At 38.6% G+C, this 27,773-nt stretch overlaps 1 protein-coding gene across 1 annotated transcript in view; it reads left to right on the top strand.

The window, feature by feature from the left end:
• LOC138763184 (metabotropic glutamate receptor 7-like) overlaps window positions 1-17,720 on the top strand; it is a 583,408-nt gene extending 565,688 nt beyond the window's left edge. The window contains exon 9 of the mRNA XM_069936932.1: window positions 15,021-17,720. Coding sequence (XP_069793033.1) covers window positions 15,021-15,070 — 50 coding nt within the window. The 3' untranslated portion in view covers window positions 15,071-17,720. The remainder of the gene's footprint in view (window positions 1-15,020) is intronic.
• The last annotated feature ends 10,053 nt before the right edge of the window (window positions 17,721-27,773 follow it).

Below are 27,773 nucleotides of genomic sequence, written 5' to 3'. Positions count from 1 at the left end.
GAATTGTGCCTAGTCACACATCATGGGTGTTAAAAGAATTGAGCAGCGAGCTAAGCACACATCCTTAAGGTGCACCTTTGTTGATTGTCAGTGAGGAGGAGATGTTGTTACTGATCTACAGTGACTGTGGTCCTGAAAGCGGAGCTATAATTAATGAAAAGTAGCCTGATGTGGAGATGGGCAAATGATAGTGGGTCCAGGTCTTTGTTTAGATAAGATTTCATTCTGACCATGACCAACCTCTCAAAGTATTTTATCACAGTAGATGTTAGGGCTCAAGTCACCGTTAAGATTGATGCCCTTTTGAAACAGGTGGGAAGCTCTGACTGCAGAACTGAGAGACTGAAAATGCCCGTGAACACTCCAGCTAAGTTGGTTAGCACAGATTTTCAGTATTCTACCAGGTATGCCATCAGAGCCTGGCACCTTGTGAAGGATGACCCTCTTGAAAGATCCTCTGAAACAGAAATAACAGGGTCACTAGTTTCTGCAGGGATTCTCACTGGTACAGTTGAATTCTCCTTTTCAAAGTGAGCATAAGGTGTTCAGTCTTCATCGGAGAGTGAAATATCACAGCCATTTATGCTGTTAGGTTTTGGCCTGCAAGCCCAGCCATAGCTGGTGTCTACCTGATTCTGTTTCTAACTTTATTTGGAATTGCTTCTTTGCTGTTACGGTAGCCTTCCATAGGTCATACCTGATCTTCTTATAGAGATCAGGATCACTTGTCTTAAATGCAATTGATTTAGCCTTCAGAAGGGCTGAGAATCCTTTGGTTTATCCGTAACTTTTGGTTTGGGTACTCGTGGGTATACATAGGTCCTAATATAGTTGGTGACATATTCATTCAATGTGGCCCAGTTCACCGATTCAAAGCAGAGTAATGTGTGTACGATCTACACAGTGAATGGTGGGTATTTAGGAATATAGGATTATAGTACCTTGAAAGTGTTGTCACAACTTAATAGGGTGGTCAAAATGGCTTTCAGCACATTGAGTATAGAAATTGGGAGGCCATAATGCAGTTGTATAAGATGTTGGTGAAGCCCCGTTTGAAGTACAGGTACTCACCGACTTGTGACCTACGTCCAATATGACACATATGACGAAAACTTTTTAAAAATATAAAATTTATATGGATCATTTTGTATTTGACAAACTACAACAAGGATACAGGGCATGTAAGAGCCAAAATGTGTGTACTTGCCTTGTTAGTCAGGGCAGGCTCGATACGGCCGTCTTGATTTCTGTCTTCAGTTGGCATGAATTGAATATCACATACACCAACTGAACTCCAATATGCGAACCCACTGCACATGCACACAGGAAACAAGATGGCCACACCCAGCCTATGAACCCCGGGACGCCAACTAACAAAGTAAGCATGGACCAAAATGTAGAAATATTTGCCAAGGTTGATCGACAAATTCAAGAAACTAAATTGTTATCGTCAAATCTATAATGAAAAAAAAAATTGATTAAAAAGTTTGCTTTAAGACTTCGGTACTGCACACGCTCAATTCCAACTTGCATCCATTTTGAGATACGACCGATCCTTTGGTCCCAAATATGGTCGTAATTCAGGGAGTACCTATATTGTGTTTAGTTTTGATCACTGTGCTATAAGAAAAATGTTGTCAAACAAGAAAGGGTGCAGATGAAATTCACAAGGATATTGCAAGGACTTGGAAGAGTGAGCTAGAGTGAGACGTTGAGCAGGCTAGATCTTTATTTCTTAGAGCCCAGGAGGGTGATTTCATGGTTTAGGCCAAATGCAGGCAGGTGGCACATTTTGGTTAGCATACTCAAATTGGGCTGAAGGGCCTGTTTCCATGCTGTATGACTCTATAAATGAGGCATTTTATTAGGATGGTGTCTAGATTGAACGGCAAGGAAATGTTGGACAAACTAAGTTGTTTTCTCTGAAGCAGTCGCCAAGTGGAAACCTAATAATAATTCATAAAATTGAGAGACTTAGATAGGATACAATATTTTTCCCCCAAAAATGTCAAAGACTAAAGTGAGAGAAGGAAAATGCAGAGCAAATTTTTGAACACAGACTATAGTAGATGCCTGGAGTAGTGATAAAAGCAGACACAATAACACCACTTAAGAGGCTTTTCCAAAGAAAATGAAGGTGAAAGGATGTAGATCATGTGAAAATATCATTTTTAAGTTATACAGATTATGTTCTACGTACTTTTTAAATTTACACTAACAAATAAAATTGACATTCCTGATGTTGTTAATTAATTGCACGTCTTCGAATTGTTCATTCTTAAGAAAAAAACATTTGCAAGTGTTCATTAGAATTCCACAGCCCAACATATTCCTGCAGAATTAGTTGCCCATTTGCCACATTCCTTAACTCTTTCCTGTCCAGCTAGCTTTTGAATGTAGTAATCATACTTGCCTCTGCCACATTCCATACACCCGCTGTTGCGTGTGGACAAACTTGCCTCTCAGCAGCCTTTTAAATCTCTGCCCTCTCCTACTCCAAGGGAAAAAGAATGACTCTCATGTTATCTATAACTCTATGGTTACCCCCTCAGTTTCCCGTGCTCCAAAGTGAAAAGACCTAGCCTATTTCAGGTTCCCTTTATAACTTGACTCCCTGAATGCTGGTAGTATTGTTGTGAAATATTTTTGTGTTCTTTCCATTTAATTACATCCTACTGCAAGATGATCAGAAGTATACATGATATTCCAAATGTGGTCTTTCCAATGGGTTGTAGAGCTGTAAAATAACATGCAACCCTTGAGACATAAAAACCTGCAGAGGCTGGAATCTTGAACAAAGCCTTAATTTTCAGAACACAACAGTGCAGGAACATGTCCCTCAACCTATGTTGCTTGCACTGAACACGATGCCTAATTAAACTATATCTCTACTGTTTGAACATGATATATGCCTCTCTATTCCCTGCATATTTGTGTGTCTATCTCAAAGCCTCTTGATCATTAAAATAGTATCTGCTTCCACCATTGCCCCTCACAGCTCTTTCCAGGCACGTCTTACTCTATATTTAAAAAAAAACTTGACCAACTCACTTCCCCATCTTGATTTACTCTGGAAAAAAGATTCCAACTGTCTACTTTGTGCGTCACCTAACTTTATATACTTCTATTGCAAATCCAGAGAAAACAATCCAAGTTTGTCCAACCTCTCCCATAGCTCATACCTTCCAACCTAGGCGACAACTTGTTTATTCTCTTTTGTACCCTTCCAAAGCCTCTCTCCTTGGAATACTGAGTACATTTCTGATCTCCCCATTTCAAGTGCCATCCAACCAAAATTTTATAGATTTGTATGTTTTTTGTACTCAATGCCCCAACCAATGAAAGCAACCATGCTGTGTGCCTTCTTTACCACCTAGTCTACTTGCATGGCCACTTCCAGGAGTAACAAACATGGATCTCCAGTTCCCTCACCACACCAGTGCTATTAAGGATCTTACCATTAACTATTATTTTCTCCCGTCTGATTTGCAGCACTTCACACTTGTCCAGATTAAACACCATTTGCCCTTTCTTTGCACATTGATGTGTATCCTGCTGTATTATTTGGTCACCTTCTACATTGCTCCAGCTCCACCCATCATTGTATCATTTACTAACCCACCCTCCAACGTTTTCATCTATATAAACCACAAACAGCAGGAATCCCAACCCCAATCCCTGCTCATTAACCTCTAGTCAGATTAACTACTACACTTTCTTCTGTGGGTCAGACAATTCCAAACCATCATTTCACAGTGGAGCCCATACATCTTTAACTTCCAGATCAATTAGTAACTTTGTTAAATACCTTACTAATATCCATGCAGACACTATCCTCTGCACCACGGTCATCAACCATCTTCATCACCTCCTCAAAAAAAGCCAAATTTGTAACGCGCAAGAAAATTGTAAACCATGCTGACTGTCCCTAATCCAGCTATCCAAATGTGTGCAAATCCTATCCCTTAGTATCTTCTCCAGTTGCTTCCCTAACATAGATATAAGATTCACCAGCCTATTATTTCTGGTATTAGCTCATTCCCCTTCTTTAACAAAATAACAACATTGGCTACCCTTCTCTCGTATCCTTGTTAGTTCGGATACAAAATTTGTAAAAGACCTTTCAATAACCTGAGATATATTCCAAAAGGCCCCGGAAAGATATCTACCTTAATTACTTTAAAAGTCCCAACACTACCTCTTTCTTGGTCTCAAAATGCCCTAATACATCAATATAAAATCATTCTCTTGTTTCCAATGTATAAAATGCCTTGGGATTCTCTTTAATCCTACCTCCAAGAGAATTTCAGTGTCCTTTCTATAGCCCTGCTTGAGCTTTTTCCTGCCATCTTTATATTCCTCAAGAGCCCTTTCTAAATTAAAGTTCACCACCTCTGACATCATTCAAGGTTCTCTTGTGTATTTTTCCTGTGCTACCTCCATGCTGGAACAGACAAGTTAGGAACTTTGACCTACAAGGTCCAGACTTACCCTTATTTACAAATATCTCAAAATGCTTTCTGACTGAAACACCAACCAACCACCTGGCCAGGCTCATTTCCCTTTCGGGTTATCCATGTGCTGTTTTCATTTGACTCTGCCCATTTTCTCCAAATTGAGGGTGTAGCCATGGGCACAAACATGGGCCCCAGCTATTCTTGCCTTTTTGTAAGCTTCAAGTTGAGTTCCTTTTCCAGACCTACTCTGATGCCACTTTGTATCTTTCTCTGTTATATTAATTACTACATTGGTGCTCAACAATTTCATTACTGTCCACCGTGCTTGCAAATTCACTTTGACCATTTCCATCACCTTTCTCCCTTTTCTGGACATCTGTCTCTATCTCTGGAAACAAATTATCCACCAACTCTCACAGCAACTTGGACTACTCATCCTGGTCTCTTACACCAGGGGTGGCCAACCTTTTAATTTTTAATTTAATCATATTGCCTGGTAACAGGTCATTTCGGCCCATGAGTAGGTGTAGATTAATTGGGCAGCACTGACTCATGGGTCTAAATTAAAAGGTTGGCCATGCCTGTTTTGTCATCTCTGCCACATCTGTTCCTGGGATGGAGCCTTTCACTCCAGGACACCAGAAATTACTTATTTCTTCAAGAAAACCCCCTTTCACACTTGCAAGTGATCTCAGGAATTAACTGCCGATTATCCTATAAAGTGCCAAGTGTGAAAGCAAAATTTGCTCAACACTGGCATCAGATGATGTCATCTCACTCCAGGAATTGTCAGCCTTGACACCTAGTACAATTCCTAACATCTGCAGATGCCAGCGTTGTAATCAGACAAGTGTGAAATTGAAATAACCCAAGTTTTTGCATGAATGCAGGATCATGAAAAGATTAAAATAAAGGTATAAACAGTGTGGGGAAATTGGTTGTGCTATAACGCACAATTTATAAAGACCGTTGTAAAAAGCAATGGTGGACCTCACTTCCTGGAATGCAGTGTGGCAGAAAAACCCTTCCATTAATGCTACACACATGCAACTGTGCAGACAGCCCTTTCTCTGCCACATGGAATTGTGGGAGGGAAGGTCTGCTATTGCTTTCTCCCCACACTATGTAAATTGTGCACTAAAGTGCTACCAACTTTCCCACCCTGTTTAAAAATTGTCCGCTATTGCTATTTATTGTTAGCACTTTCCCACAGTCCCTTATAAAAGTTTATACAGGTTAGCACAACAACAGCAGGAACTGAAGGGCTCATACTGCGCTGCACGTAAAAATCAATAATGTTATAATTAGGCATGATTAACTTTGTTAAAATATAAGATCATGATACATTGATCAGGATTTGGGGCAGGTTCACCATCACTCGATGAGTCATGACATTACCAGTAGAAGGTAGAACAGTCCTAACCCAGGGGATGGCTCTTTGCAAGTGAGAAAAGCCAAACAAATGGCCTATTTAGTGGGATGCAAGTGTGAAAGGGCTAAAAATGGTTTATCTCTTCTCCCCAACTTGGTATTCTATAAACCTTCAGCCACATCTTCCCTATTTCACATACTTGTGCTCTCTCACTCCACCTCTCCTCTGACAAAAGGATAAAGTCCCTTGGTCCTCTCTTTTCACGCCATTAGCTTCTGCAGACAACATGATCTAACCACCAGCCACATCTTGTCCTTCCCACCAATTTTTGCAGTAGCTACTTCCTTCCACCTACCCCTTTCCCACAAAGCACTTCTTGTTGCAACTATGTGATGTGTAACTGTTATAACACTCCATTCCCCATCCGCAAGGACATAAACTTTCAAGTGAGGCACAGTTTCACATGCACCTCCTCCAATCTAATTACAACATTTGGTGCTTTTGTTGTGGGCTCTTGTACATGGGAGCTACAGGCCACATTAATTCCTCTTCCCTTTCCCACTGATAAGATGAGGCTAAAATCAATGGTTGTATCACTGTCTAGTATAGAGGTGTCAATCCACAGGACAGGCTACAGAGGGTGGTAAACTTGGCCAGTGCCATCACTCCATCAACATCTTTAAGAGGCAGTGTCTCAAAAAGGCTTTTCTGGAGGAGGTTGGGTGGGAGAGAATAACAGTTACTGCAAAATCAGTTGACGTTTATGAGCGGGTTCGCAATCCAAATGGAAAGGGGAGTTGTGGTTGCCCGGCAAGGAACAAAGGGCATCTCAGAGGGGGGGGGGGGGGACATTTGGGGTTAAAGGAATTTTAGATGTGGGAGTTGTTGAAGTATTTTATGTTTTAAAAGTGTTCTCATACATTGAGTTCAAAAAGGGAAAACAGAGAGATGAAAATGGGGAAGGTGGTGGTGAGGAAGCAGAAATGAGGTATAAACAGAATATGAGATGGCCATGTTGAACTATATGACTATAAATATTAATGGAATACATAACCAAATTAAATGAAAAAGGCTATTAAATTTCCTGAAAAAAGAAAAAAATAGACATAGCATTTGTGCAGGAAATGCATCTAACTGAAGTGGAACACAAGAAATTAAGGAGAGACTGGGTAGGGCACGTAGTGGCAGCATCATATAATTCAAAAGCCAGAGGAGTAGCTATATTAATCAATAAAAATGTACCAATCAAAATAGAGGAGGAAATAATAGATCCAGCAGGGAGGTATGTAATGATAAAGTGTCAGATATATTCAGAATTTGATCAATATATATTATGCACTGAATGAAGAGGATCAAACATTTATGCAAGTTTTTTTTGAAGATTGTAGATATGCAGGGGAAAATATTGATAGGAGGGGATTTTAACCTTAAGTTGGACCCAAAGTTGGATAAAACTGGACAAAAGACTAGCAAAAAGAATAAAGTGGCCAAATTTATGGTTAAATCAATGCAGGAAATGAAACTTATGGATATATGGAGGAGGCAGCACCCAAGGGAGAAGGAATACTCATATTATTCAAGTAGGAATAAAACATACTCGAGGATTGATATGTTTTTGATGTCAGCCCATATTCAAGGGAGAGTTAGGAAAACGGAATATAAAGCTAGATTGCTATCTGATCACTCACGCCTGTTATTAGCAATAGAACTGGAGGACATCCCACCAAGAACATATAGATGGGGATTAAACTCCATGCTACTTAAAAGACAGGATTTTAGAGAATTTATTGAAAACTAAATTAAAATGTACTTTGAAATAAATACAGAATCAGTGAAAGACAATTTATATTATGGGATGCAATGAAAGCCTTCATTAGAGGGCAGATAATAAGTTATGTAACTAAGATGAAAAAGGACTACAATCAGGAAATAGAACAGTTGGAAAGGGAGATAGTAAGTATAGAAAAAGAACTAGCAACAAGGGAAGATACAACAAAAAGAAAAGAATTGGCGGACAAAAATAATACGAAACATTACAAACGTATAAGGTGGAGAAGAACATAATGAAAATAAAGCAAAAGTATTATAAACTAGGAGAAAAAACACACAAAATATTAGCCTGGAAACTTAAAACAGAACAAGCTAAAAACTGTATTGGCATCAAGGAAAAAGGACAAACAAATTACATATAATCCAATGGAGATTAATGAAAACTTTAAGGAATTTTATGAACAATTATACCAAAATGTGAACGAAGGGAAAGAAGACAAAATAGAAGAGTTTTTAGCTAAAACTGAACTGCCGAAATTGCAAGAGGAGGAGCAAAACAACCTGATAAAACCATTTGAAATAGAGGAAGTACAGGATATATTAAAAAAGCTGCCAAACAAAAATGCCTGGAGAGGATGGATTTCCAATAGAATTCTATAAAACATTTAAAGACTTATTAATTCTCCCCTCCTGGAAGTAATGAATCAGATAGAAGAAACACAAAACTTGCCAGATTCACACAAGTCAGCAATAATTACAGTAATACCAAAGATGGGGAAGGATCCACTAACAACAACATCATATAGACTCTACTTAATTCAGATTATAAGGTAATAGCAAAATTATTATCAAACAGATTGGCCGACTGTGTATCAAAAATAGTAAAACAAGATCAAACTGGATTTATTAAGATGAACAGGGGATAATGTCTGCAAATTTATTAATTTAATTCATGCTGTTCAAGGAAATAAGATACGAACAGTGGCTGTTGCTTTAGACACAGAAAAATCCTTTGATGGGGTAGAATGGAATTATTTATTCAAAGTATTACAGAGGTTCAACCTACCAGAAAAATATATTAATTGGATTAAAGCATTATATAATGGAAATTTGGCGAAGGTGACAGTAAATGGATATGTATCGAACCAATTTAAATTAAGTAGGTCAACTAGGCAGGATGTCCACTATCTCCCTCACTGTTCTCTTTAGCAATAGAACCATTGGCAGAATTGATAAGAACACAAAATAAAATAAAAGGAATAAAAATAAAGGAGGAGCATAAAATCAGTTTATTTGCAGATGACATCATAGTATACTTAACAGAACCAGAAATATCAGGGTACAAGATCAACACAAGTAAAAATGAAGCAATGCCAATGAATAATGCGGATTACGCAGAGTTTAAAAAAGAATCACCATTTAAATGACAAACACAAGCAATCTGATACCTAGGTATTAGATTAGATAATAATTTAAACCACCTATACAAATTAAATTATCAGCCATTAATGAAGAAATTCCAGGAAGACTTAGAACATTAGAAAGAATTGCCACTAACATTGATAGGGAGGGTAAATTGCATTAAAATGAATGTCTTCCCAAGGATACAATACCTATTTCAGTCATTACTAATTCCCTTAAGAGAGAAATTCTTCAATGAACTAAAGAAAATAATCAAGTAATTCTTATGGAAAGGGAGAAACAGAGGATAGCGTTAGATTAATTAACAGAGTGGTACAAACAAGGTGGTTTGCAGTTACCAAACTTTAAAAATGATTATAGTGCAGCACAATTAAGATATTTATCAGACAAGGGAAAAACCAGATTGGACTAAGCTAGAGCTAGATAAAATAGGGGAGAAGGTACCAGAACATATACTTTATAAGTGGGATGAAAAGCTGGTGCAATATAAAAGTACACCAGTACTGCAACATTTACTCAATATATGGAAGAAGAATCACTTAGAAAGGAAAAAAACAAATTACCAACTACAAAAATTATTATTGACGCAAAATAAACTAATCCCTTTTACAATAGATAACCTTTCCTTTCGAAAATGGGAGAGAAAGGGAATTAAAAGAATAGAAAATTGTTTTTTGGGAAATAATTTATTAACATTTGAACAAACGAAGTACAAATATGGAATAACTCATGGTACAATGTTTGCATACTATCAACTGAAAGCCTACTTAAAGGACAAATTGGGAAGGAGGTTTGAATATATGATTACAGAAACAATGATAATAAAAAGATTTATAATGAACATGTATACCAAGCTGCAAGAGAAAGAAAATGATGAAATAAGCTATATACCCAAACAAAAGTGGGAAAAAGATTTAAACAAAGATAAAAAATGAAATATGGGAAAACTTATGCTCTGGAACTGTGAAGAATATAATAAACACGAGGTTACTCATGATACAGTATAATTGGTTACACAGGTTATGTATCACGCCCCAAAAGTTAAATAAATGGGATTCAACATTATCAGATAGATGTTTTCGCTGTAAGAAAGTAATAGGAATGACAGTAAATGCAATTTGGGCATGCGAATAAGTTTTGGGAAGATCTAAATCAGGTATTAAAAAAAATCACAAAAAGCAACATACCAAAAAATCCAGAGATCTTTCTTCTAAGTAATATAAGAAGAATTAGGCCTCAAACTGGATGAAGTGCAAAAAAGATTTATGATATCCTTAGCTGTAGCAAAAAAATGTGTAATGTCAACTTGGAAATAAGAAAGCCTGAGAGTACAGCAATGGTACATAGAAATGAATAAATGTATTCCATTGGAAAAAATAACATACAATTTAAAAAATAAAGTCACCTTATTTGAACAAAATTGGGAACCGTACATGGAACACAACAGAGAGGGCCTACCGCGGACCTCCACCCCCTAAAATGATAAGAAGACAAAATGACTTGATCCAGTGTGTATAAGTAGATGACACTGTTTAATGGTTTTATTGTATTGTATATGTTGAACATTTAATGGGTTTGGAGGAGGGTGGGAAGGGAAGGTGGGGGGGAGGGGAGAAAATGCCACTGTGTATATTTAAGAGGGAAATGTTTGTATGTATTTTGATTGATATGGTTCACAGTGTGAAAAATTTAAAAAAAAAGGTCTCTCACCACCTAGGCCATGCTCTTTTCTTACTGCTACCATTAGGAGGAGGCATCGGAGTCTGAAGACACACACACAATGTTACAAAAAACAACTTTCCATCCACCATCAAGTTTCTGAACAGACAATGAACCTATGATCACTACCACACATTTTCTCTTTTTTGTTGCACTAGTTATTTGCATTTTAAATCTTGTATTTACAGATTTGTAATTTTGTACCTTGTTCTGCACAATATTGCAAACACAAAATAACTACTATCACATTCAGCCAGGGACTCGACAACAATTAATTTTCCAATTTCTTGTCATCCCCTCCATCTGGATCTGGTTTCACTATTTCTGTCTGACCTTTAGCATTTCCCAGCCCATTCCTGTCCTTGCCCTTCACCTAACACCCTCCTCATCTACCTCTCTCCCCCACTCCACTTCTCCCATGAGCCCAAAATCCTTTTACCACTTGACCTTTACCTTCTTTTAATATACTTGCTATTCCCCCCCCTCCACACAGCTTTAACTTGTTAAAGGGTCTGACCTGTGAATCCCTCCATCTTATCTATATTTGCTTTTCTAGCCCTGACCAATGAAGGCAAGTATTTTCACCATCTATGTTGCTACTTCAATGCATCCGTACCTCTGGTATCTCTTCTAGAAAACTCCCTGGGCCATCACATGCATAACTGTGTATCTCTTGGTTTGACTTATCAAAATACAGCACCTCACCAGTATCTGAATTAAACTCCATCAGACTTTACTTGGCCCATTGGGTGAGTTGATCAAACTCCTATTGTAACCTTTCTCAATGTCCTCAATTTTTAATTTTTTTTAACTTTTCACACTATGAACCATAGTGACCAAAATACACACAAACATTTCCCTCTTGAATATACACAGTGTCATTTTCTCCCCTTTTCCCCCCTCCTCACCCACTAATACTGTCAATTTTGATGTCATCCATAACTTACTAACAATGCCACTTACATAATTGTCCATATTATTAACATAAATGGTGAACAACTGTGGATCCAGCACCCATCCCTGTGGAGTGAAACAAGTAAATTTGACAAGAGAATCTTTTTGGCATTTGTCACAAGCTTCCACTTTGAATAACGAGCCCTCACCGCAACCCTCTAACTCTGTCTTCTACTATCAAGTCAATTTTGTATCCAATTGGCTAGCTCCATGTGATCTAACCATCCTTACCAGCCTAACATATAGAACCCTGATCTCTCTATAACTCTATACTGTTTCTTAAATGTTGTATTATGCATGAGATGGCTAATTGGTATGCTTGCAAAGCAACTCCTATCATCCCATCTGGCTTCATGTGACAATCCACTTGAACTTGTCAAAGGCCTTGTGAAAATCCATGTACACAACATGAACTGTCTTACTCTCAACTTTGCTTGGACTCCACTTCTAAAGACCTCAATCAAATTTGTGAGGTGAAATTTCCCAGGTACAAAGCCAATGTCAACAATCCCTAATCAGTCTTTGATAAATGCTGATAGATCCTGCTCTCAGTATACATTCCAATAACCTTGCCTTCACTCATGTCAAGTTCACTGGCCTGTAGTTCCCATGCTTTTCCTTGTAGACTTCTTAAATAACGACACATCCTTAGCCACCCTCCAGTCTTTCGGCACCTCACCCATGGCCAACAAAGGTACAATGATCTTTGAATTTCTTTCCCAACTTCTCACAATGTTCAAGTGTCCTGCTAGTTCCTGCAGAGGTGGTCCAGTATTGTACCCTCTTAAGTTGGGCCATCTATGTACAAATCTTTTTTTAAGAATTTATTTAAGAAAATTCAGATTACAGGGCTCAAATAATATAATAACAATAGTACATTGGAAAAAAATAATTCATAAGGACCGGAAAAAAAAGGAGAGTCCCTCTTCTCCCAGCGCCCCCTCCCCAGATTGAAAAGAAAAGACAGGAGGGAATAGAGGGAGATAAAAAAAATAAAAAAGAACAAACAACAGGAACAAGATCTCAGTCAAATCATTTAAAAAGTATTAAATTTCTAATAATGGGTATACTAATTGACAAATATCAAAATAAATTGTACAATCTGGGCATTTAAGTAATCCAAATCAGGTTGTCAAATTTCGACTAACAACTATATCTATTCCTAAGACTATAAGTAATCTTCTCAAGGGGAATACAACTTTGCACTTCCATGTTCCAACGATCAATATGAAGTAGGGAATCGGATATCCATGTATCTGCTATATATTTCCTGGCTATTGACAACACAATTTTAATAAAATTTAGATTAACTTCTGGAGAAGTTAACTTTTGTAACAGCCAAATTCCCCAAAAGAAATAATTCAGGGTCTATGTACATATTTTTTGAGAAAACTTTTCCTGAACCCATTTAATAAATTCTACCCATCAAAGCCCTTTGCACAATGGAGAATCCCAGTCGGCATGAAGGATTGAAGTAATCCAGTATTACAACCTTATTATTCCTACAGCTGTCTGTGATCTCCCTACATATTTGCTCCTTTAATTTCTGCTGACGTTCTGAGGCTCATAGTACAACCCCTTTGAACCTACCATCCCTTACTTATTTCCAAACTCCACCCATATAGTGTCACTGGAAAAACCCTCAAGAATATCCAAGTACTGCTGTGATGTTCTTCTTAATCAAAAACACAACTCCCTTCCCTCTCTTGCTTCCACTACCATCTTGGTTGTGGTGTCCTTAACCTGGAACATTGAGTTGCCAGTCCTGCCACTCAGTTGTGAATCTCTTATGGCTGTCATATTTCATGTACTTACCTTACCCTATCTTGATCCACGTTAGAAGTCAGGCTTCTTTCATTAAAATAAATGCAGCAGTCTGTCAGGTCTCCCTCATTCCTTGACTTGCCTCTGTCTGAAAGACTAATCAAAGAACAAGGGTATGCATGAGTTGTGTTCAGGAAATAAACTGACAATTAATCAAAAAATATATCTTTGTATTATTTGCTATGCATACATCATGTTTCTATTTTTAGTATGTCACCTTTTTGTGGGTTATTGTGGGAAAGTGAGAATTTGATTTGTTAAATATTCCAGACCTGAATTGCTGCCCATTGATTCTTGCTGAAAGGCACACGGATTGGAGATAGGAAACAAACCAATGAAGACTTTATTATTATTTAATTCCTTCAATGTAAAAGAATATTCTGCATTCATTTTTTTTACTGAGGCAAGGCTGTCAAAGAGAACTTGAAAATCTTTAAGGAGCAGGAGGTGCACAGTTAAAGGTTTATAGAATTTTTAAAAAAATCAGCAATGCTTACGAGATGGAAATGCGCAGCCTTTTGGAGGTAGAGGATTTAAGACACATGTCAGACATCAGTCTTTGAATCAGAATGGATTTGTCTGTGATCAAGTCTTCACCTGAATAAATGAGCAGTCTCGTTGTCTGTGCTGTGCAGTAAATGTACTTTTCTTTGCCACAAAATTCTTAAGATTTGGAGTAGATTTCTGTAATTAGTAATGAAGCATTAGATATGTCTCTATTCAGAACATGTCTGGCACAAAACTTTTGCAAACTTTATTTAAAAGGTAACAAGAACATAACACAGTATAGAAGTAATCAGAGAAAATTTTACATTAACACCCATCCCTCCCTCCCACCCCTACAGCCAACTCCCTTAAGAGGAGCAAAAAAATTATATATATATTAAAAAAATATTGTAAATGTTAATAACATTTCAAAGTATATCTAAATGCATATATTTCAAATACAGAGACCACTTACTAACAAAGAAAGAATAATTATCATGTAGATTATATGTCATTTTTTCCATAACAACACATACTTTCGATTCATTATGCCAACGTGCTATATTAATCTCATTATCATCTTTCCAAGTACTAGCAACACATTTATGCGCTACTGATAACACCAAACGTACAAAAGCAATTTGAATTTTATCCAATCCCATTCCCCTTAACGAATATAAATTTCCCAACAAGAAAATCGTTGGATCTAATGGTAGTATAAAATTATATAATTTCTCCAAAACTACTTTAATTCCTTGCCAAAATTATTGAACTTTAACACAATTCCCTGGCACAAAACTTAAAATGAACTCCAAGCCCACAGTGAAATTTGATCAAGAATTTTGTACTTGAAATTTCAGTGCCTCTTCAGGCATTCAATTTCTGACAAAGTTAAGTTTTTAAGAATGGTAAACTCTTGTTACTGATTTCTTCATCTGTGAAGCTTCAAAGAGGATTTATCAGTATCACTGATAAATTTCCTAGCACTAACTTTTATCCCCTTGCTTTTTTTGCAGGCCCAGCAGCCAAAAAGAAATATGTGAGCTACAATGACCTTGTCATTTAACTGCTTTGTCCTGAAGTGAAGGTCAGGATCTTCAGGCATCTGGTCATTCATCTGGCACAGGCCTCCACGTACGCTATTGGTGGAGGGGCCTGAAAGCCAGGCTTTACCTCAGAGATTGAACACGGAAGACCCAAGTGTTTGATAAGCTCCTTGAGAAACAATTCCTTCAAACAACCATTGGACTTTCAAGCCATTGGCACTGTTGTATTGTTATTTGCGTGACCTGGCGCATCAGTCAGAGCTGAGAGCTGTATATCTTTTCTTGTGGGCAAACTGCAATGAACAAGTAAGATCTCACAGGGCCTATTAAGTCTTTGAGTGTACTTCCAGACTGCAGTTTTTGACAAAGAGAAAAAAAACATGATATAGTTTGTGAAGTTTTACGTGGTTGCATCTTTGTTGCTTCTGTTTCATTGTTGCTTCCTGAATGCAGTCACACTTATTTAATTGGTCTTGGAATTCCCTGTTTAGTCAACAGTTCATGTCTTGTTATGTCCCCTATGGAGCTATGTGATAAAAAGGACTATGAAAGCATGTTCATTTTCTACAGTTTGTTTGTAACAAGTATTGACAATAATCTTGCTGCTTATGTGCCAATATTGTGGACTACTCTTTCATCCAAATATTTTTTTTTTGATGGTCACTTGTTAATTGGGACAAATGATGTGTTAATGTTAAAGAATGTATTAGCACCAGAAATAAAACCATTTGGATTAATTTTCTATTCATGCAAATGATGTTTACTGGTATTATTCTATGGTGATAAATCTAGCACAAATTAAAAAAAAGATGCATCAACCTATGGACGACACTTTCTCAAACCTGATTGAATTCCTATTTACCAATTGTTGCTTTTCATTGAGAATTTATTTCTACCTTTAAAGCATTTCTCAGGCTCTGCTTCCGAAATCATTTGAGGAAAAGAGTGCCAGACTTGTGACCCTCAGGGAGAAAATAAAAGTCTCATTCCTATAAATGGGCAAACATTTTAGTAAGTGACCTTCTAGATTTTCCCATCCCATCCAGAAGCCAACTTGTTGCAACCAAATACTCTTTCTCCCCTTTATATTCCAGAGACAAGCCTTGCATGTAACTTTTCCCTAAGACATCTGCTCATTATAGGTCTTGTAAACTTTTTCTGAAGCATTTCCAACACATCGAGCATTAATATTAACAATTGCTTAAGTAGGCCACTCTGCTGTGTTAATAGTTGATCACATTTGGTGGTTTGTGGACTGGCATGTCAAAAATAAATCTTGCCATTTGCTAGAAAGATTGTATGACCTGAGCAGCAGGATAATTAACATTGGGGAATAGAATGAGCCAGCAGTGAAAGTACACCAAAAATTGTTTGAACTAATTGACAGACACAGCTGTTGCCATATCTTGTCCACATTGAAAACAGCCCTCAGCATTATACACAAGAAATACCCACTACTACAGAGCACATCATTGGTGCTAAGTCCACATAGACCAGATAAAGAGAGTCTACAGGAACAGGAAAATTATTGAAGCGAGGACGCAACGTTCCAATGAAAAGGTTGTAATTTAGATATGTGAATAATGGAAATTTTCAAATGAAGTTAAGAAATAGAAAAGATTCTAAAATGGTAGGAGTTGTGTATAACTAAACATGAAGAATGTATAATAAGTGTCAATTATATAGGATGTAGCAAAGACAATATTAGTTTTAATGGAGGAGAAACAATTGGGATAAGCAAATTAACATGTGTCAGAAAAGTATTGGATTTTCTTAAATGGGTTCAGATAGTTTTTTTTTTAAATTGGGCAATATTACCATGACAGGTAGAAGTTAACATTGTAAATTAAGATGAATAAACAGCGACACAATTGAATAAATATTTTTGCATTTATATTTCTTCATTCACAACCTCAGGAAGACCCAAGACATTCTACAACCAATTAAACATTTTTGAAGTGTGTTGGCACACGTGACATCCATGTACCAGGGAGGCCAGATTTGTAGCAGGAATAGCAAGAAAAATAGTGCAGGTGTGCAGTAAAGACAATTGTTCATTTCACAGAAATTTTACCAGACTTCTCATTGCAGGATATCAAAAATAACAGAGTATCTTTTTTTTAAACAAAAGAGACTTATAAAGAAACCATTTTGGTTGAAGAATCTGCAATGTTATTGATGCAGAATCAAACCTGACTAACCCAAAGGCACAATTTAATTAGCTGCTTACTCCAACAGGTCACTAGAACAGGAACTTTTGAAGCTACTGGAAAGCAAAAGGGCTCTTCAACATCCCAAAGCTGTGCTCTGACAAGGATAAATTAAATCCAGATAATTACATTCTATGGTAGCATCAAAAAGAGTGGTGTGCGAATAATTCAGATTATCATGGGTGTGACGGGCAAACTCGGGCAACTTGCAAGGGAATGGCAAATAGGGTCGATCACTTGAGAGAAAGGAAACAAGCTTCTTCAAGTGATCACTGGAATAAGCTGTGTCCTGTGAAAGTTAGAATGAGGTCCGTGCGAGTTGAATTTTACAGTTAATAAATTAAATCCATGCAAGCTTGTTGGAACACAAAGGTCATATTAGTGCACGATATTTTGTAGAGTTTTATAACAAATAATCTTTTGTAGTTTGTTGTAAGATTATGTTATATTATTTGTAGTGCTTGCATTTATATTATTTTATTTGTAATGTTTACTTGGTTTTAATAAACTTTTAAAAGAATCTTGGTTGTACTGCTCTGAGACCTCCAATTAGTCTTCCCAGTGCCCAGGTAGGTTTTGGCTCAATTCTGAGAGCCCTCATCTGTAGATTTGGCACTCCAAGCAAGACTTTATAGAGCAAATGAGAACAAATAATTGTCGCTGTAAACAATTCCATCAGAGGCTATAAAGGCAGAAGGAAACACCAACACAGAAGAAAACGTGTAAAGGGAATCACCTTCCTAGTTTGTTCGCAAGGATGTTGAAAACTTACTGCAGGTAAATCAGGGTATGGATGAAGTGACCCAGCAGACCACTGAAAGGTTCAGGAAAAAGTGCAAAGCTGCAAGAAAACAAAGGGATTCGAAGGATGTAGTCATGCCAAGATTGATAAAAGATAACATAGGCTGAACAGGAGTAAGGTGAGCAGTTTGAATGAAAAATTACATGAAGGTGTGCACACTGAACATTGAGTATTTCAGTGATCCAAGGGCTGTTAGAGCAACACAAAGGATCGGAACTGTATGCTGACCATTTAGCATGTGAAAAAGAAATTAAACTCTTCTCCAAATTGAGCTGCAGCAGAATTTATGGCACATGGAGGTGCAAACTTTGGATAGCATTGAAGAGAATACTTCAGGCACCTTGTAGAACAAGATGGATTTTTAAAAAAAAAAGGTCGTAAAAGGATAAATGAAAAAGTGGTATGGCACAAATGAGGAGCAATGATTTTATTTTGCTATGTATAAACAAACTTAGTGGATGGAGATGACCTGGCAATTCAACTCCTGGCAAAGCACAAACTCCCTCATAATTAAGGGATGTTGAATGATCCAGGAACCCTCAACTTGGACTGTAGAGCTGGAGGTCGCCCATTGGTTCTAAAAGTGAGATGTGATGCAGAGTTTCTATTGCTTTGGATGGAATGATTCAAGCTGGAGTACTCCAAGCCATTAAATGTGCCTATACAGCAACAACTTGGAATTGTATCAATGAGCTCGTGAAGCAGTGGGGAATTTTCTTTACATACACAGCAGCTAGCCCATGTCGCGGTTGAAAGGTGAGCAAGATTGGCAACTCAGCGTCCTATGATACAGAATTTTTGAGTGAGAGAGGGGATGTCAAGGAACAAAATACTTGAAGGGAGGTTATTCTGGAAGCATTCTCAAATCAGGCCATATATAGAGAGATTGGGAATAAAGAGGAGGTCTTCTGTGCCCACCAAACAGCCAACGGGATACATAGGAGCAGATATACAGGCAAACAGTAGCGAGCTATGATTAAAAAATGGTCACAATACTAAGGGATTTCAAATTTCCAAAATATTAACACAATAGTTCAAAATGGGTAAACATTTTTGAGGTATATCCAGGAGAGCTTGATACAGATGGGCCAACAAGGATGGGGCATTAGTGGTCCATGTCTTGGGGAATGCAACCAGTCAGGTGGCGGACTATCAATGGGGGAGTATTTGGGGGATAGCGACCACAGCTCCGTATGGTTTCTTCTGTCTCTGTATATTTCAAAGTGGTTCTGAAATAAAGCCAAGGATAGAACAGGAATAAAGGTTTACAATTGGGGGAAGACCAATTTCATTAAAATAAGACAGGACCTGGTCAACATAGATTTGCCTATAAGTGGATACTCCCAGTCTACATCTGCACCAGTAGAAACCATTCAGTAAAAGAACAGGAGCTCTATGCCAATATATTCCTGGGAGGGGCGGGGGGGGAGAGGGGAGGCTGTCAATACAAAATTATAGAGCAATGCTTAAAATTAAAAGAGTGGTTATGAAATATCACTGACAAGATTAAAGTAAATCCAAGCATTTTTTAAATTATATCAGCTTCAAAAGAATAACCAAGGGAAGAGTAGGGCTCATTAGGGACAACTGAGGTCATCTTTATGAGGAGCCAGAAGATATAGACGAGGTCCCAGATTAAGACATTAAAGGAAGAAGACTTTGTAGTTGGAGAACTCAGTGAAGAGGAAGGGAAAATGACTGGAGGGCAGCACAGTCTCCCTTTTCAAGAAGGGCTGCAGGGATAAATTTGTCAATTACAGGTTTCTGAGCTTAACATCAGTGGTAGGGAAGTTATTTCAAAAATGTGAGGGACAGGATTAATAATTAATTCAAAAGATGGGACTAATCAGTGATAACCTATGTGGCCTTGTCAGGGACAAATCTGGACTGATCAATATTTTGAAGAGGTAGCAAAGTGTATTGATGAGGACGGTGCAGGAGCTATGGTTTGTGTGGATTTGAGCAAGGTCTTTGATAAAATCCCAGATGGCAAATTGGTCTAGAAATTAGAGCCCCATGGGATCCGGGACAAGTTGGAACAATGTTTCTAATTGGCAAGTCAATTTTGGATTCTGAGGGCAAAAGTGCAAGGTGTTTTTGTGCATAGGTACAGTGGCTAAAGTTGTGTTGTTCTATAGGGATCAGAATAGGGAATCCTGTGGCTTATCATATACATGAATGATTTGGATCGAGGACATAGATGGCATAATTAATCAATTCACAAATGACTCTGAGATTGGTGGAGTTGTCGACAGTATGGTAGGTAGGTAGTTGCAGGGTGATATTGAGATGGAATGAGCTGTGAAATGACAGATGGAATTTAATTCTGATAAACATGACATGATGTGCTGTGGGAGTACTAAAGAGGTTAGGTCGTACACTGTCAATGGGAAGATTCTTGGGAGCATTGAGGAACAGAGAGACCTTGACATGGAAATCCAAAGATTCTTTCAGGTGATAACATGGTAAAAGGGATGCTGTCCTTCAGTCAGGGCATTGAATACAAGAGCAGGGAGGTTATGCTTTAACTTCATAAAACATTGGTACACCTCAAGTGGAGTATTGTTTGTAGTTCTGATCACCAAACTAAAAGAAAAGTTGCGACAGCACCGGAGAGGGTGCAGAAGAAATTTGCCAGGATGTTTCCTGGGCGAGAGCTACAGTATATGGTCATGAGAGCCAGAGAGACGAGGTCAGTTTTCCCCGGAGCAGAGGAGGTCAAGAGAGGACTGAGGAGGGATGCATACAATATTGACTTCAGCAATCTTTTCCCTTTATCTGATATAAATCAAACTTGAGGACGTAAATTTAGGACAAGGTGAAAAAGATTTAGGGAGGATGTGAGCGAGCTCTTGCTCATCCAGAGAGAGCAGTGAGCATCTGGAATATATTGCCAGAGAGAGAGAGTAGGAATCAGAGTCAATGAAAGCATTTAAGAGGGGTCCAGATGAGTTCATGCATCATACAGCCATTAAAGGCTACGGACCAAGAGCTGGATGATGGGATTAATAAAGTTAGGTGCTGACTGGTTGGCATGGATGTGATGGGCTGAATGGCCCATTTCCAAGATGAATGATTGGAAATCATTGATTTCCAGTGGAGATGTCCAAGTGAATGTGAGGGTGCTGGGCATTTACGGGTCATAACAATGTAAGTGGGTGCACAAGTAGTCACAGGCCTCAAAAGCAGTCAGAAATGTGGAAGGATTGGAGATACAGACAGGAAATGGTGATAAGAGCGAACCCACTCAAAATCTCCGAGAACATGATCAAGTTTTTCTGGTTCCCATTATGAAAGATAGGACCACGCAATAATTATGGCAGATCTGTCAGATAACTGAAGGTAACTGTTGGAGAATCTCTTCAAACAAGCCAAGGGAAAACTTAAAACTGATTAAATTAATTCAAAGTCAGATAGAAATGGAACTCAAGAAATCAGGCCATGTTAATACTGTGGGAAAAAGAAATCACTACACAAAGGTGGAAAAATACATCAAATGAAGGTATATAAACTCCAAAAGACAAAAAGAGGCAGAGTAAATCACATGCATGATGAAGTGGAAGATTACATCAGGTGATGGTATGCCCCTCGTGATACAGTTAAACAATACACAAAAGTGCTGGAAAAATTCAATAGGTCATGTCACATAAATGCTGCCTGACCTACTGAGTTTCTCCAGCACTTTTGTACACTTTCAAACCTTTTTTTTGGCTCTGCTCAAAGTTTATGGGCTCCCTTCCCTGTGAAACAGTCACGTTTCATGGTATTTTTCCCGTACTTCTACCAACTACACAAAAAAACATTAAAAAAAATATTTTCTGATTTCAGTGTGTGCCCCCCACCTCCCCCTTTAAATGTGCTCTGGACCCCACTGAGAAGGGCTGGTCTCAACTCCACCATCTGCAGATCTTCTAGGCAACAGGCACCCCTGGCATCATCCCCAGACGTTTGGGGAATTAGCCAAAGATATGTCTTAGAGTCAACAATGACAAAGGTTCACATGTAAACCAATAGATAAATCATTTAACTAACTAAATCTGCATAGCCTAGATTAGAAAGAGGGACCAAACCTTCTATTTTATTTTACAGGAACCAATGGAAAGGGCTGTGGCATTTCCCTGGGAATTGTCTGGAATAAGATTGTGTTGCTAAAACTAATTGGTGCTAATCAGCTGTTAGATTTTTACAATTTAAATTTATAAAGCACGGTAACAGGCCATTTGAGCTAACGATCCCATGCTGCCCAAATTACACCCAATTAACCTACAACCCCAGATACGTTTCAAATGGTGGGAGGAAACCAGAGCTCCCAGGGAAAACCCATGCAGATATGAGGAAAACATACATACTCCTTACAGACAGCGTGAGATTTGAACCCCAGTCCCAATCACTGGCGCTAGAACATTGTTGCACTAACTGCTACGCTAACTATGCTGCTCCTTGTTAACGGGGGAGAGCAAGTGAAATTGCAACAGTCCCTCAAGAACTAAAGTTCACAGATTGTTTAAACTGTTATGTCAGCTAAAAACAAAGCTAATTTATCTTCAGTGCACTTGATAAAGGAAGGAAGGTAGATTTTTGTAAAATGTTGTTATGAATTGTGCAGAGAGGGTGACCATTACATTGTTCCCAATTTGTAAAATGCCACCGACAGAATACTATTGTTGTATTGTACCTTGTGATGGAAAAATCTTGAGGAGGGAAAGCTGAATGCAGAATTTGAGAAATTATAATACATAGATACTGTTGGTCAAACTGGAATAAATGATAGAAAGATAGATATGACACTACAATAATGGAACAGGGATGAGTGCAAGGATGAATAAGCTATCAAAATTAATAATCAAGTTTAAAAACCTAAAACAACAAAATCTTCAAAGGTTCAATCAGATAAGACAAAGAAATATCCAGTCAGTCTTTGAACTGACATCATATGACAATTCATGTTATCAGACTATTCCAGTTATTTAAATGTGACCAAGATGAAATGGACAAACTGGTGTAAAATGGAGAACTGAAAGCTTAAAGGTGATCCAAAACTAAGAATTGCCACCTTAGAAAATACTGGCGATTCATTAGAATTTAAAGATTTGGACAGACCAGTCTGAAGATGTGAGTGATCACAACCTTGATCTACCATGGTAGTTACGGCTCAAAGCAAATTATGAGAGAGGAGAAGCTTGAGGATGATTTCAAGAAAGCACAGCAAATTAAGTCCAGCCAGTGATGTGGCCTCCACAGCAGTCTGTGGCAACAAATTCTACAGATTCACAACCCTTGAGCTGAAGAAACTGTTCTAAACGGATGTTCTTTTATTGAGGTTAAGCCCTCTTGTCCTAGACTCTCCCATTACTAGAAATATCTTCCCCATGTCTCGGATTTCGCAACTGGTAAGCATTGGGGGCTGAGCTTTGTGTCAGAATAGTTGAAAAGGTGAGCGGAGTAATGATTGGTTGGAGTCTGGGCTACAGATAGAACCTGCAGCATACAAAAAAGGGAAGCTGAAGTGGAATGGCTAGTGTGTGAGTGACCCAGTGGCGAGGTGGGGATTTAGAGGCTTCAGCGAGCAGAAGCTGAGGACATACAACAAATAAGGTCAAGTAATATCTTTGCATAGTAACAAAGACTTGGTTGTAGGAGATGGCAACTTGGGCAGTAGAATGCTCCAATTGCAGGAGGTAGAAAATCTGAGGGAGTACAATTGTCCTTGATGACTACACCTGCAAGAAGTAGATCTAGCTCCAGGTCCTTACAGACTGTGTTAGGAAACTGGAGCTGGATAAACTCCAGATCATTCAGGAGGCATCGAATCCACACTGCTGAAGATCCAACTGCGCTGGGTAGGTCACGTCTCCAGAATGGAGGACCATCGCCTTCCCAAGATCGTGTTATATGGCGAGCTCTCCACCGGGCACCGTGACAGAGGTGCACCAAAGAAGAGGTACAAGGACTGCCTAAAGAAATCTCTTGGTGCCTGCCACATTGACCACCGCCACTGGGCTGATATCGCCTCAAACCGTGCATCTTGGCGCCTCACAGTTCGGCGGGCAGCAACCTCCTTTGAAGAAGACCGCAGAGCCCACCTCACTGACAAAAGACAAAGGAGGAAAAACCCAACACCCAACCCCAACCAACCAATTTTCCCCTGCAACCACTGCAACCATGTCTGCCTGTCCCGCATCGGACTTGTCAGCCACAAACGAGCCTGCAGCTGACGTGGACATTTACCCCTCCATAAATCTTCATCTGTGAAGCCAAGCCAAAGGTAGGGAGGCATCACCCCCAAATAGCAAGGGGAAGATAACTGGGTGACTATTAGGAAAGGGAAAGAGATTAGGCACACAGTGCAGAGCACCCATTCCCTTGAACAATAAGTATACTGCATTGGATACTGTTGAGGTAGACGATCTACCAGGGACAAGTCATAATAATCAGATCTCTGGTGTAGAATCTAGCCATTTGATTGACAAGGGAATGGGGAGAAGGGGAGAGCAATAATGTTTGGGAATTCTATAGTTAGGTGATTAGATAGGAGGCTCTGTGAACAAGATCAAGATTCTTGGATGGTATGTTGCCTCCCAGGGGCCAAAGTCATGGATATCTCAGATCAAGTCCAAAGGGTTCTGAAGTGTGATGGTGAACAGCCAGATGCTGTGGACTACATTGGTACCAATGACATAGATAGGAGTAGGGATGAGGTCCCAAAGAGGGAATATAGGGAGTTTGGAAGAAAGCTGAAAAACAGGACCTCAATGGTGGGAATCTTGGGATTGCTGCCTGTGCCATGTGGCTGTGACAGTAGGAATAAGAAGTGGTGGCTGATGAATGCATGGCTAAAGAGTTGGGGCAGGGATTCATATTTGCTGATCTTTTGGATCTCTTCTGGGGAAGGTCTAACATGTACAAAAAGGATGGGATGTACTGGAGAGGGACCAATATCCTGGTGGGCAGGTTTGCTAGAACTGTTGGGAAGGGTTTAAACCAGTTTGACAGGGGGTTAGGAAGCAGAATGTGAGGGCAAAAAATAGAGCAGAAGGTAGAAAGGATGATGCAAAGTGTTGTGGATTTTGTGAGCAAGTTCAGGCAGGGGAGGAAGCAGACATGTAATCAGTTAGAGAGTTTGAAATGTGACTATTTCAATGCAAAGAGCAACAGGGAGATAAACAGAGCATGGATCAGTATGTGAAATTGCAATGTTGTGGCTGTACAGATGTGGCTGATGCGGGTGCCAGGGATCAGATGGAACATATTACATAAAACACTACAGCATAGTACAGACCCTTTGGCCCTCGATGTTGTGCTGACCCATATATACCTAAAAAAAAGTAATGAAATCCGCCCTATCATATAATCCTATTTTTCTTCCATCCATATGCCTAAGAGTCTCTTAAATGTCCCTAATGTTTTAAAAGGAATAGGATGGGAGGTAAAAGATGGGGGAGGGGGAGTGGTATTATTGGTTAGGGATAGTATCACAGCTGCAGAAAGGGAGGATGCTGTGGAGAGAGTGTCTACTGAGACGGTGTGGGTGGGAATCAAATTTAGGAAGGGATGAATCACTGAATTGGGAATAGTCTATAGGCCCACAAATAGCCCTCGGAACAGGGAGCAAATTTTAGAATAATGCAGAAATAACAGGATTGTTGTTATGGGAGACATCAACTTCTCTAATTTTGACGGGTTCCTCCTGACCGAATGGGAGTTAGATGAGGCAGAATTTGTCAGGTTTGTCAAAGACTATTTGTTAAAGAGGATAGGCCATACTAGATCTAGTAATGGGTAATGAATCTGGTCAGCTGACAGACCTCTCGATGGCCACAACTTTCTGAGCTTTAGTATAGCTATTGTTAAGGAAAAAAGCAGACAAAATGGGAAAGTGTTTAATTGGGGATGAGCTAAATATGATGGGATGAGGCAGGAATTAGGAAGAGTTAATTGGGAATAGATGTTCTTGGGATAAAGCACAGAAGTCAAGGGACCACTTGCACATGGTTCTGAATAGGTTTGTCCAGTGTGACAGGGAAAAGATGGGAGGAAAATGAAAGAGTGGTTGATAAAACAGGTGAGGTAGCTGGTCAAGAGGAAGCAGACAATATATTTAGGATGCAAATAAATGGAAAGGGCTCATGAGAATGATATAGCAGAGGTTTGGCCATGCGAAGGACTAGACAAATGTGTTTTGGTTGAGCTCTCCATGGAATACTAAATAAATGGTAAAAATTTCAAAATCAAATTTTTCTTCATCAAAACTGGATAAAGCTAGTATGAAGAAGCCAAGGCAGGCAAGAACAAAGACTAAATAAGCTCATTCAACTGGGAACATGGGGTGAAAGCCCGACAGAGAGTGGTGCAAAAATGGTGATGGGACCAGCAGAACCAGGTAAAAATGGGAAGTTGAGTCAAGAATTGAGCATCATCTTTGAAAAAATGCAGAATTTGAGTAATCAATTCATAAATGTTGAAACGGTGATGAGAGAGATGTCAGAGAAAATTATCAAAATAAAAGAGATTGTTGAAGACCTGATGTAGAGAATGGGTTGAGTAGAGATTGAACTGATGAAAACACATGAAAAACTTGAAGCTTTGTGGAAAAAAATCCAAAAAATGGGAATCAGATAAGCAAGGACTGCTGGACAACATTTATGGAGAACTTTAGTTGATGGACTGATGAAAGGAATTGAGGGAAGAGATCAAAAATGGATCCTACAAGTGTTGGGAGAAGGCAAATTTGGTGAAAATCTACATTTTAAGAGAGCTCATCGAACACTTGGACCCAGAAGAGCCAGCATTCAGAGACCAAGAGCAGTTCTGGTGAGACTCTTAAGCTACCAGGAACAGGAGATAATTCCATTCAAGGTTGATCATGAAAACTTGAAATACTCAGTGATATATCCTGCAACTTCGAGGGTCAAAGTAGCGAAAGAAAACAGGCAATTGTTTAAGACCAAGAACAAGGCGAAAGACTTTCAGCAAAATTTGTAAAAAAAAAATTAAAGTTGTCGAGGGAGAAGATTGTGAAAATATAAAGTGAATAGAAATATTCACAGAGAGCTCAATAAAGAAACATTTGGGGAAAATTTGGTGGTGACTCAAGTCTAAGGGGGAGAATGGTGCCTGGAAAGGAGTAACAAAAGAGATGGCGCTAAAGGGAGGGGTTCTTCTTCCTCGAGAGATTCTGTAGACTTTTTTTGCAGGCTTTTGGTGCTCTATGTATTCATCACCTTCGAGGCAGGGACATTGTGTGCTTTTCTTAAAGGGGAAGGATAATTTTATTATTTAAAGTGTCAAAAAGAGATTTAACTGTTAAAAATATTGTGTTAAAGAAGAATATGGAGAGAACATTAAAATGTATTAGTTTTATTTTTAATGGAATTAACAAGCCGGTGAAGAGAAAATGGGTCTTCGCAAACCTAAAAATAATTAAAGGCAGATATAGTTTGTTTTTTTACAAGAAACACATCCTACCAAATTGGAACATGCAAAATTAAAAAGAGGATGGGTGGAGCAAGTAATATCATCTTAATTTGGATCAAGGAGGTGTAGTGATTTTAATTAATAAAAATATACCAATGATAACAGAAGAGTCATTAACTGATTAAGCTGGAAGATTTGTAATGACACTGTAAAATTTATGCAGACTCAGATGTTTATGAACATTTCTGCCCAAAATTATGATGAAGTCCTTATGAAGGACAGCTTTGTAAAAACTGC

The sequence above is a fragment of the Narcine bancroftii genome, chromosome 5 (assembly GCF_036971445.1).
Source record: "Narcine bancroftii isolate sNarBan1 chromosome 5, sNarBan1.hap1, whole genome shotgun sequence".
NCBI classification, from domain to species: Eukaryota; Metazoa; Chordata; class Chondrichthyes; order Torpediniformes; family Narcinidae; genus Narcine; species Narcine bancroftii.
The sequence above is the reverse complement of the archived record's forward strand: the minus strand, read 5'-3'. Positions and strand labels throughout refer to the sequence as shown.